Source organism: Protopterus annectens, chromosome 3.part1 (assembly GCF_019279795.1).
Source record: "Protopterus annectens isolate FY-2018-M chromosome 3.part1, PAN1.0, whole genome shotgun sequence".
Classification (NCBI taxonomy): Eukaryota; Metazoa; Chordata; order Ceratodontiformes; family Protopteridae; genus Protopterus; species Protopterus annectens.
In genome coordinates, this window is record NC_056732.1 from 532,991,428 (window position 1) to 533,004,291 (window position 12,864).

The 12,864-nt window shown below is 31.5% G+C and overlaps 1 protein-coding gene across 1 annotated transcript in view; it reads right to left on the reverse strand.

Annotated features, from left to right (window-relative positions):
- Positions 1-464: 464 nt before the first annotated feature.
- XYLB (xylulokinase) overlaps positions 465-12,864 on the reverse strand; it is a 1,259,970-nt gene continuing 1,247,570 nt past the window's right edge. The window contains exons 18-19 of the mRNA XM_044066952.1: positions 10,279-10,373; positions 465-1,220 (exon numbers count right to left, since the gene is read on the reverse strand). Coding sequence (XP_043922887.1) covers positions 1,152-1,220; positions 10,279-10,373 — 164 coding nt within the window. The 3' untranslated portion in view covers positions 465-1,151. The remainder of the gene's footprint in view (positions 1,221-10,278; positions 10,374-12,864) is intronic.

The following is a 12,864-nucleotide window of genomic DNA, read 5'->3' on the forward strand; positions in this document are numbered from 1 at the left end:
CACTCCATTCAACATGTTTCAAGCAATCCAAGACAGGCTGCTAACCACTACTAATCTCTCAAATATATGTTTTACTGCACAAATATAGCCCAGCCTATTTTGTATGGTATAGTAATAAATTAAACTGTATCTATCTTCAAAGCAAAGTCGTGCAAAATTTAAATTTAATAGATAAAACACACTGACATGCACAGGCCAGTAGTGTGCAAAGGGGAGTTGTATAATGAACAAGCAAGTAAAATTCACTATTAGCTAAATACTTTATGATAGTATCTTTTTCAATATACACAGTAGTGTTTCTTTAGTTTTTAGCACTTTATGTGGACATTTATGATTTGACAGAAAGCTTAAACATGTAATAAAAAAGCAAAATGAAGAACATATGACAAGCAGTGTTCTTTTGCTTAAAATGAAAATATATTCAGGGTTACTGTTTTCTATAAATAAATAAATACTAACAAATATTTCTCAGAAATGCACTGGGTGATAAGGAAAAATAGTGTAATCTTTATTTTATCCATCCAAGGTTTGCATGTACGAAACCAAGATACATGGTCATTAAACTTCATACAGTAATTATACTACAGTTAAATATTCTCCCTGACATAATTATCATTAAGATTAGTTATTCAAATTTACCACAAATAATTCAACAGATAGTTTAGTCCCATCACATAAAAACAGAGAGCAAGTTTGACAGCTATGGCAATACTACTTCTCCAAATGATTGCCAGTTATCTAAAAATGCGTGTTATTCAGGCTCTTAAAACAGTAAGTTCTGAAACTGTATTCAAGAAGTAAGGGTCACATTTTCAAAGTAATCATAAATATTTAACACAATTCGGTTTTGTGACTTTAATTCAGAGGTATTTGTGACACAAAATAAAATATAAGCTACTTAAATGAAATTTGTAGAAAAACACCAAATACTGCTAAAAATGAATATCTTTTGGTTTTAAAGGGATAAGGTCACAATTTCGGAAAATCATAAAAAAAAAAAATTAACATGCTGTCTTTCAAACATGTCTGACCTCGGGCATGGATAACTCAAACATATACAGTAACAATTGTTTTACAGAAACTCTTGAAAATTGTCATGCCTTGTTTGGAACCACTTTAGTAAGAATTGGGTGCTACAGAAATCCTTTTAATCACTGAACAAATTCGCCAACTACTTTCTCTTCAAGCTGTTCATATCTCTTCAGGAGTGGCCTGTAGATCTGGATAAAATAAAAATATTAGCTTTGTAGCTTTATACCATTTTTGCAAGGCATAATAGTTCAGTATGCATATTTTTAATGCCTCAAGTGTTGTATTAATAATGCTTGTACTGTAGACTTAGTAAAGCAGTTATTATTAAGTGTAGCTGAATTTTTAAATGTGCATTTAAACATGGGAAAACTGCTACCTGCGACTATCATGCAAGTGCTTGGATCACTACAGCACTTCAGAACTGCCCTAGAAAGCAAGTCATGCCTACTAAACTGCTTCAGGTTGTCCTTTAATCAACTCATTCCTTTGCTGTGCTCTTCAATACATAGCCCAACGTTCTGAAGAAGTATAATGTAGGTCTTTTCAAAGAAGATTGGGCGATGTGTGTGTGTGTGTGTGTGTGTGTGTGTGTGTATACACTGTATAGAATACTGAAACTGTTTTTACAAACAAGTCAAAAAATGACAGCTGTTATTATTCCATGTTTAAAAAAAAAACAAACCTTTAAGGTAAAGCCATAAAAGTTGTTCTACACTTAATTACTAGGGCCTGCATTCAAATCATGTTTCTCACCCTATCAACCCAAGAAGGGACAAGTAATTCTCATTGTCTTAGAGTGCAATTTTTGCCAATAATAACCATATGAATGAAGCCAGACAGCTCCTAATACCTCTCATCTTTTAGCATAACTTATCCTAACTACTATTAGTTGTGATGTCTCTAAATTGGAAATGACATCTGCAAGAATAGGCAAGCTTATTTGCACATTTCTTAAGCTTTCCTATCACTGTGAAGCCCTTACCAACCTGAAGTAGTCAGTTTTAATCCTCAGGTTTCAATACTAGTAACACTGCATGGCCAATAGACTACTTTATCTTGTCTCATGCAGAAAACTTACTAACACTGTAACATGGCAAGCATCTGTTACAGATCTCAGATTCTCAGACTACCCTGTGTCTTGACATCAGGGTAAACTTTCCTGCTATGTAACTTTTTTGATTGTGGATATTTAAAACTGTCAAAAACTCTCCACCTTTTCTTTTTTTATCTTTTGTTGGCTGGGTTAGCCCCACTAGCCTACTGACCTCTTTTTAAGGGAGACTCAAAGTGGTATTTATACTATTAGGCAAAATCTGGCCACAGCATCAGAGAACTTCCCCTACTCTTCATTACTGTGAGTGGGACTGATTTTGGAGGAGGACTTCCTGTTTCTGTTCCAGGCACAGAAGCAGCCTATAGTAATAGGGAGGCAGACAGAGGCAGAGAATGAGATGATGGAGTGGTAAAAGAAATGAAGGAGAATGCAAATATTATGTGAAAGAATGCGTGCATGATTCTGAGAAAATGTTTAAAAGAAACCGGTTTAACAGAGATCAGTCAGCAAATGATGGCTGTCTAATTACAACCCTTCGGTCAGGATGGGTTGTGGGATGATTTACTTAAAGGAATGGTGCTGCAGAGTGAGCCAGAAAATGAAGGAGATGTTTCCTGGGGGGCATTATGGAGAAAATACAAAATGAGGATGCAAAGACAATCTTGAAGAATATTGGTGAGAAGAAAAATAAAAGATACACAGATAAAGTAAAATAAGCCAAAAGTGGAGTACATAAAAGAAGGCAGAAGAAAATGTAAAACAGAAGCACATGCAAGGATTCAAAGTAAAGAGGGCAAAGAAATGGACAGGTATAAAGTGTAGGACTATTTAATAGCTCCTTTGGGTGTTAAAGCATATGAGGTAAGAGCATTTATTTTTATTAACAAATAGACATTTTGTGACATTATATTTGAGACTAATTTTTCAATGGAAAATTTTCTCGAAGAATATGAAAAAAAAAAAAACAGTAACCATGGAATCTTTATGTGATAAAAGCATTTAAAGGGGAAACAAAGAAGATGATTCATGTACAATTTTGAACAGAGGTAGTAAGAGAGATTTTGAAAGGATATCTGAAAGTTTTATGCAAAGAAATACTGGGCATTACAAAGGTATATGACAAAAGGGTTTATGGATGGTGGCTGGGACTGTAATATTGGGTTAAAATAGAAAGAGAAAAAAATTATACATATACCAAGTATGATAAATGTGGAGGGGAATAGGGGTGTTGTAAAATACTGGGAACAACCCAAAACTTGCATTTTTTCCCTGTGGAAAAGAAGGAAGTTTGATAAGTAACTATGATAAAAGAAAACATTATATTTGTGGAGAAGTGGGACATGATGCAAAAATATGAACTGAAATGTTATACATGTAACAAAATTGGACATTTATGGATGGATTGCATAAATGAAAATATGAGTAAGAAAAATGAAAAAGAAAGAGACGAAAGTATAAAGAAATGTTAGAAATAATAAAAATAGAAAAAAATAGATAAGAAAAATAATAAAAAAGGCATAGAAAAAAGTTCTGAAATGAGTGATGAAGATGACAAATTGGCAGGGAGTAAAAGAGAAAAAAAATTATTGTGACAAAAGAGTAAAAGACAGAAAAACAAAATTTAAAGGAATAAGTGCAAAAGAAAAAAGAAAGGAAATGGATGAAAAAGAGCATATACAGCTAAAAACTGGGGCTTGATATAATGGTATATTAAACATAAAAACAGACACAAACTGTGTAAAAAAATAAGAACAGCTTCACTGCACAGACCATTCACTTTATCTTTATTTTGGTAAGTTGGCCATTCATCTTCTGGGAATAAATTCACAATACAAACGGTCACATTTATACCAAACCCAGTGCCCATCACATTAAATTAATCAAACACTTATCCAATTAAATTGTTACATATGCAAATTTTCTTCACACCAAAAATTTCATTCACATTCTAATTCCATTATTGCAATAAATAAATAAATACATATAAATATATAAATATAGCATCACAACATCAAATTAGCTTCTAAGTTCATACCCATAGGTATAATGTTCTATAATTTTATATAATTTTACACTCCAATCTATTTAAATAACAAACTGCTTACAAGAAATATGTGTATTACATATACCTACATATGGCATAAATGTGAATGCACGAGATCTCATATAATTTATAGAGGAAATCATATAAGCTATTTGAAAATAATCTGAAAGCTGAAAGCTGAAGCTTGATCATGAGAATTTTGAAGCTTTTTACATATTCTATGTTATTAGATTCACTAAGACTACCTGAAACAACACATTTCATAAGTCATAGCTGAAATATGAGTGTTATACTGTTGAATCAGGTCTACTTCAGATAGCTGAATGGTTATAACGTTGACACGCATGTGGCTGAGACAAAAACATTGTTTCTTCACAACATTAAACCTGAAATGAAATAAAAAAGTTTTGTTTTTTTTTTTGCTGCAGCAGGGGTGCTACACCCCCCTGCACCCTCACACCCCATGCTACTTAAATATACCGACTCTAAGATCACATTTGCATCGAAGTGAATGGGAATTTTTCCCTATGGCAATCTCCATGCAAATGGTTCGATTTTCTGAAGAAACAATATTTTCGTTTCAGAAATATGCAGTTTGACATTATGGCCATTCGACATCCTGAAGAGAACCCATTGAATCAGTACATCTATTTTGATAGAAAGTAAAGTAGATTTTTTAATATGTTTGAACACAGAAAGGGAGAACAGGATTTGAATTAAGTGCATTGCAACTTTCTGAATCCAGTATAGACTGCAAATATTTTTGACTTATTAGAAATGGAAAGACATTCTCTTCAACCTCAGTTGTTGTTGTTGTTGTTGTCTTTCGGCTTTTCCCGGTTAGGGGTCGCCACAGTGGAACTCTGGTCCGCTAATGATTGGCAGTAGATTTTGACGAATGCCAAGGTGCCAGCTTGACGTTCAACCTTCAACGAAGGCATGCCCATTTATGCATGTCTTTCGAACGCCCACCCAACCACAGGGAGGACATGCAGACTCCACAAAGAAGGCATTCCCTGCACTCCAGCCGAGAATTGAATGGGAAAACCTCTTGCTGTGAGGCAACAATGCTACTGCTGCACCACTGCGGATGTTCTCTTCAACCTCAGTAATGTACATATTTTATAAAGTTTTATAAAGTAGTTTAGAGTTAAAGGCTTTTTAAATATTTTAATATTTGTCATATTGGGAGTGTTACACAATTCTGAGATATAGACACTTGTACTTTAAAATATTAGTTCAGAGCTTTTGTTAGATCTAGAAAATATGCCTGCATCTTTTAGCATGATAAATATATATGTGCATTACCTGTCACCTGTACGTTTACAGATATTTTTTATCTCTTCAGGTCCCACTTTGATTTACATAAGATTTACTTATAATAATATTGATTGAGATAATAACTTAGTAATATTTAATGGATAATTTATACTACTATTACAGAGATATACAGTACAATAGTTGTTGGTGTATTTAATATTTGTGAATAGAAGGGGATTATTAACCTTTTATATTGTAATGAGGAATAGTTTTAAATGGCAAAATATATAATTAAATCAACAATCTCATTATTTTGATTTATATATAATATTACATTAATTATTTGTAAGGCACAGTATCTTTTGGCTAGTTTTTGATGATTTTTATGTATTGGTAGCTAGATAGTATAACAGTCTGTATATTCAATAGTCAAACTAGGAACTTGGGTATCTACTGTAGATTGTGTTTTATTAGCAATATATACTGTTACAGGTGTAGACTTGTCTTTGTTTTTATTTGAGTTTTAGTAGTTTAGATTGTAGAAAGGAAAAATTCATAAAAAAATGTGGAACATTAAGCTAGTGTTGGAGGAATGTATTAGATTCTTATGTAATTAAATTAATATGCTTGATAAATGTGCAATATTGTCTTTTAATTTTTTTTTTAAATATAGTATGGATAGTTTTAATTTATTATCTGTTAATGTAAATGGATTACATAATGGCAACAAAAGGAAATCATTAATGAAATATCTAAACTTAAGTACAGGAGACATTATATTCTTGCAAGAGACTCATTTAATAAATAAAGATATAGAATATTTAAATAACTTGGATTACAAAATACTATCATCTGCTTATTTTAACAAACAGAGATGAATTGCTATACTTTGGAGAAAATCTTCTGTAATGCCTAAGGTCATTAAAACCATTAATAATCCCAAAGGAATGTATATATTTGTAATAATTAAATATAATGGCAAACTCTCCATACAAAAACTCATTTTTATTGGATCCCTGGAACAGGTGTAAGAGTGGCTACAAATCACTTAAACTTCCTACCATGATTGGAAGGGTAGTTTACTTTTAGCAGGGGAATTTAACTAAATATCATATGTGAACAGAAGAAAGCTAAAATACTGGCATCAGCCAAGGTACTAAATAGATTAGTAATAATAATTTAGTTAATTTAATAGTAAAAACAGAAGATAAGTCATTGTACTTCACTCATTATTCTTATGCACATGGGATGCAAACTAGAATTGATAGGATTTATACCTCTATACATTTACTTAATAAAGTGAATTATTTTAAAACTATTCCTTATCCTTTATCTGATCATAATGCACTGAGTACTAATATAATAATGGATATAAGGAAATTTCAGATTATTTATAGAATCCCAGTATATGTGATGAAATTAAAACAATTCAAGAGTTACTTTAAGGAACATATTGAGATTTTTTTTACCTCTGAATGAAAACGGTCAGGTTAGTAAAGTTATATTATGCGACTCATTAAAAATGTATATAAAGATAGAAGAGGAAAATGTGCTAGTAATAAAATGAAAGAGTGGGATAAAGAGTTGTTAGAAATACAAAATGAATTACACAAAGCAAGGTTTAAACAACAAACAAAGAAATTAGATAATACTAAAGTCATTAAAAATTAAGGACAAAATATCAAACAGTTTTATTCCTTAAATTGGAGATATCTTTAAAAAAAAATAAAACTGCACAGTTATGCAGTGGCTTCAAAAATCTACACAGATTAGCTAATAGAAGTAAGATGTTAAATCAATTAAAGCAAAAAGGTACAGAACAATAAATCTGATATCCTCACACTAATAAGCTTATTTCAGACATAGATGAAATGTTTAATATTCTGAAAAAATTCCATGAGAATCTTAATAAAGATAAAAATAATAATCCTGATGATTACAAAATTGACAAGTACTTAAAGAAAAATTAGGAAATTGAATAAGTTGACTGTTAAATAAGACTCTTACCCTGATAGAAGTTAAAGAAGTAAAGCTCCAGGGATAACTTGTTTAAATATGGAATTACATAGTCTGTTTATGTTAAGTATTTTAGAATTACTGAGTGATATCTTAAGGATAATTCAGAGAGACAAAATAATTCCTCCTTCATGGAAATTTCTGTAATCTCATCTATACTTAAACAAGGAAAGGATAATAAGTCAGGTTTCCTCTTATAGACCCATGTCATTATTAAATGTAGACTATAAAATACTTACTTCCATTTTTGCTACAAGATTAAGAGATATGGTAGGTAGATTAATAAAAATCAAACTGGATTTATAGTCAATAGATTAATGTATGACACTATAAAAGGGTAGTAACTATCTTAGATTTAGCAAAAGGAATGAACAAGAAACTGGCACTAATTATCTTAGATATCAAGAGAGCTTTTGATTGTATACATTGGAACTACTTGTTTTAAACTTTAGAAGCATTTGTATTTCCAGAACAGTTTATTGGAATATCAAAAAAACTTAACACAGAGATGCTAAAGCATATGTTAAAATTAGATCTTATATTTTTCATGGATTGACTTTCAACAAAGGCACAAAGCAAGGGTGTCCAGTGTCCCCTTTATTATTTGCATTAGTTACTGAACCCCTAATAGAATAAGAAGCAATGAAAAAAAATATGGCTTCTCAATTAGCATGGATTGCCAATCTAAAATACAGCTTTTTGCAAATGCTGTTTTAATAACTATAGGATATTTAAATTGTTCAAGAGAAGAAATAGATGAGGAAATTGAAAATTTTCAAGAAGCATTGCTACTGAACTTTAACAATAACATTGAAACTTTACTGTTAAATCAATCACTAGACAGTAAGTGTAAATATAAATATACACAGAATTGGGAAGGAAAAAACAAAAATATTTAGGAATAAAAATCTATCAAGATGTAAAAAATAATTGAAGTGCTACTTCATTAATTTTTTTATACTTTAAATGATTGGCTAGTACTTATTAAAATTATTATATTACCTAAGATTATATATATATATATATATATATACATATATATATATATATATATATATATATATATATATATATATATATATATATATATATATATATACACACACACACACACATACATATAATCTTAGGTAATATGATAATACACACACACACACACACACACACACACACACACACACACACACACACACACACACACACACACACACACATTGTATTCAATAGCTTTAATACCTGACAAAAAATGTTTAAAGAAAATTGAAAAAATGTTAACTTCATTTTTATGGTATCCTAAAAAGACATGAATTGCTTATAGAATTGCTTACAGGAATCATATAAGATCATGGGACCATGGTGGTATTAGCTTATTCTATTGCTGCTAATTTTAACTCTATTATACTCTGGATAGACTCAACTTACACTAGTCAATGGACAGCCATTCAGCAGCAGATTATACTAAATTCTTATAAGTTTATTAAACATGATAAATTAGAAATATGTAACAATTCCTTCATCTGATTAATAAAATATAACTTAGAATGAAATTAATTTTATTCTTTAGAATCTGCATATATGAAATCACTTCTTACAACAGTTAAGAAAAATGTTTGTAAAACTCAATCATTAATATCAAAATAGAAATGCTCATGCTTTCTCACTGCACACCTCTAGATTTAAGAAAACTCAGAACAATGGTAAAATGAATTTACTAAAAATGGAATGGATTACTAGGGTGGACTAATTGCTTCGAAAAAGGATGATTCTGCTAACCAGTTAATATTATCCATCAGTAAGAAATGAAATTAATTTATAGATATGTGTGAAAAGGAACAGTACATCATTCCCCTATTACATGAATATATGAATGTTATCATCAAAGGTAGACTGGCCTACCGAGATAGTCTGTCCACATTATATAAGTTAATTATAAATAAAAATAAATCATTTTGCAAAATTCTGGAACTTTTTAGACAGTAGCAGATTGAGTGATTCAGTAAATGGTAAGAATAAAACTGTGACTTAAATCAGTTAGTTAAACTTCTGCATGTTTATACTGGAAAGATTTTACATGGAAATATACACACAGAGATTTTAAAGGGAATAACAACCATTCTAAGTTTAGTAAAATGACGTCTTCAGTTTGTTGGAGATGTTGTAAAGATGTAAAAGCTAACTGGATACATGTTTACAGACTGTGAAAAATTAAATGTATATTGGGAAGAGATAAGTATGTGTTCAGGAGGTCATGGTCTGATAACTGTTCTTTGACTAAATCAATAATACTAAAGAATGTTCCACTTCCTGTACCTGTAAAAGCCAAACCAAAAAAATGTTTTGTGCTCTCTTCACAGTTAGAAAAGTTATTACAAAAAAATGGAAATCAAACTCAATTCCTACATTCAAAGAATTTTTGAATTTAATAGCAATACTTTGTAAAACTGAAAAAGATAATATCTATAAATTATACTAAGATTGTTGGTGGTTGGGATAACCTTGAAATGCTGCTACTGAAATACGAAGAGTCTTAATGTGTTAATTGTACAAGATTACCTTGATGATTCAAAATTTTCCTTTCATTGTATAACATTATGTAATGTTGAATTTCTTCCTTTCTGTGTATATATTGTAAATATGTTAAATTAATATTTTTTTCTTATTAAAATAGAATAAAATATACTGTAGCCAAGCAAGTAAAACACCAACAAATAAACAGTTTAGTCAAAAAATGTATTTTATGTGTGTGTTCTAGAGAATATCTATAAGACTAGGCATTTCCATTCAGTAACAAAAACAACACTTCTGTAAAGAATACAAATTTCAATAATTTATGATAGTTTTATCTTGGGCTAAACTGTCTTTCTGTTCTTACCTGCTCAACTCCGGGAGCTGGCCTGGCTATAAGTTTAGGTTCTTTTGCTTGCTTGATGACATCAGAAAATGAGCTCCCTGTTACTGCCAGCAAACCTGCAAAACACACAAACAAGCAAACAAAAAACAAAAATAAAATTAATGAGTAAAGGCAAACATTAGCATTAAAAATAAAAAAAGTTACAGTATTGGATTGCTTGCCACAAAACTTTGCATATAGCTTTGGTGTTGGTGAAAACTTGAAATATTCACTAGCACAAAACAATATTACATCCCATTCTCCAAAAGTTAATGACTCTCACTTTATTTTAAACTGATAAAGATATGTGTAGGCATATATATCAAAATATCTCCATACTTTCTAAAATTGCTTCTCTAGGAAAACATGTTGCTATTTGGATTATTTTTTAGAAACATACATCAAAAAGGACTATTTTAAACTGCCATCAAAGCCAGATGTACATGTATATAACAGTCATAGTTAATGCTGTGAGCTTTCTTCAGCTACATTTTCACAGTCTAAACTGTCCTGTTGATTTTGCAATTGGAATGTGGATAGACAGGATTATTGGTCATATAGTGAAGTAATTAGTGCTCTGGAAATATGTTGAATCGCATACTTGCACACTTACACCATTTTATGAAATGACTATGCTGAATATTCAATGTATTGGAAACTACAACTTTAAGTGATTTAATAACACCAGTAATTGTATTGTGTGTTAAGTTTATGACCTCGGAAAACTTTGACTAATGATCTGTACATAGCAAGTAAACAGTCAAGAAAATGAAACAACTTTTACCTTCATGTTCCCAGTACTAAGTAAGGAATAATTACTTCTTTGGATTATTTATGTGATGTGTATTGGAGACTGACACATCTCAGCTCTCTTGCTCAGTTTGTACTGACATTCTTAGTCAGTATAATATACCTTTGGGCTATTTCTAACCACCTCAGAATTCCTGAGTGAGACTCATATATTCATGCCAATACTTTTTCTTAGCTGTTTGGGCATTATTACTTTATTTGCTTTAAAACTCATACCGCCTCTCAACTGTACAGATTTCTGCAGAATGTCTAGATTTTTGGCTCATATTTTTGGCCTGTTCCTCTTTTTTCCTGGCAAATCACTGGAATGATCTCAGGATTGTAATCACTAAATAATGACATACATTGGAGTTTCAGACATCAAATCATTCAGAAAATGTATATTAAAACAAATTATGTTACTCTAGCAACTTTCTAAGTTTATAAGAGCAATATTTAAAATATGTCCCTATTTGTACCCCCATTATGTCAAGCTTTGTCCAGATCTTTTGCATTAAGAGGTTGAGAGGTATAATAATACAGCTAACTATTTTTTTAAATGAAAAGTAAAGTTGGACTTCTTTTCTTATAACAGACACTTGCTTTTTTATTATTTTTGTCATATCTCTAAGCATTCCGATGTCTAGATTATTTAGAAGCACAACTGAATTTCTGAGTGTATTTACTTTCATATGCCACTGTGGAATTATCTATTTTGTTTCCTCTTCCTCTCTAAAGCAAATATATATTTTTGTTGCTCTTGTAGATACAAATAACTCAACATATCTTATCATGTGCACCTTCTTTTCCTGGTTTTTACTTCTAAGCTGTATCCTACTCCCATGGTCTCTACGCTCTTTGTAGTACTGTTGATGCTCTCCTCTTTCTCTCTCTCGTTCCCGTTTACGCACCATGTGGTACATCACAAAATGAGCATATTTTAGTGCTCATTGCTTCTGTAACAGTTACCTGTTTTACGGGCTCAGGTTGCTAGCCCAAGGCCCATTCCTCCTAGAAGGGTGCACCACACATATTCACATGCACTCATTCACACCTAGGACCAATTTAGAGTGCCCAATCCACCTACTGCATGTCTTTGGAATGTGGGAGAAAACTGAAGCACCCAGAGTAACCCCACATGAACACAGGGAGGACATGCAGACTCCGCACAGAAGGCACCCCAGCCGAGAAATGAACCAGAGAACCTCTTGCTGTGAGCTGACAACTCTAACCGCTACACCACTGTGCCACCCACTGCTGATGCATTTTAAATATATAATCTGCAACTGTTTGCAGTCTGTTTCTGTCAACACAGATTTCTCACAAATATATTCAAGAAAATGTTCATATTCATAAATTATGGCTAACAACCCTTTTCTATCTGAGCATACTCTTTCCAGAATTCTAAAGAGGCTACTGACCCATTGCCAGCTGGTTTGTCTCCTCACTCAAACACTACACCAGTATCATTTTCACTGGCACACAACTGCAACATGACTGAGTTCCTCAAATCAAAAGACATGACTGCAAGCACTTAAGTAATTAATAGTTTAAGCTTTTCAAAAAACTCCTTTATTGCTCAGTACACCAATATTATTCCATGTTATAGTCCAGCAATTTTCTTGGTGGCAAACTAGCATCTGTCAGTATATGAATAAACTTCATAAGGCATTGTGCATCATTCAAAAAAAATCATATGAGCTGTCATTTGGTGGAAACAATTTCACTGTGGTTCTTCCTTATTTGTACTTGGGTTGTAAGCCTTAATATGCTAATATA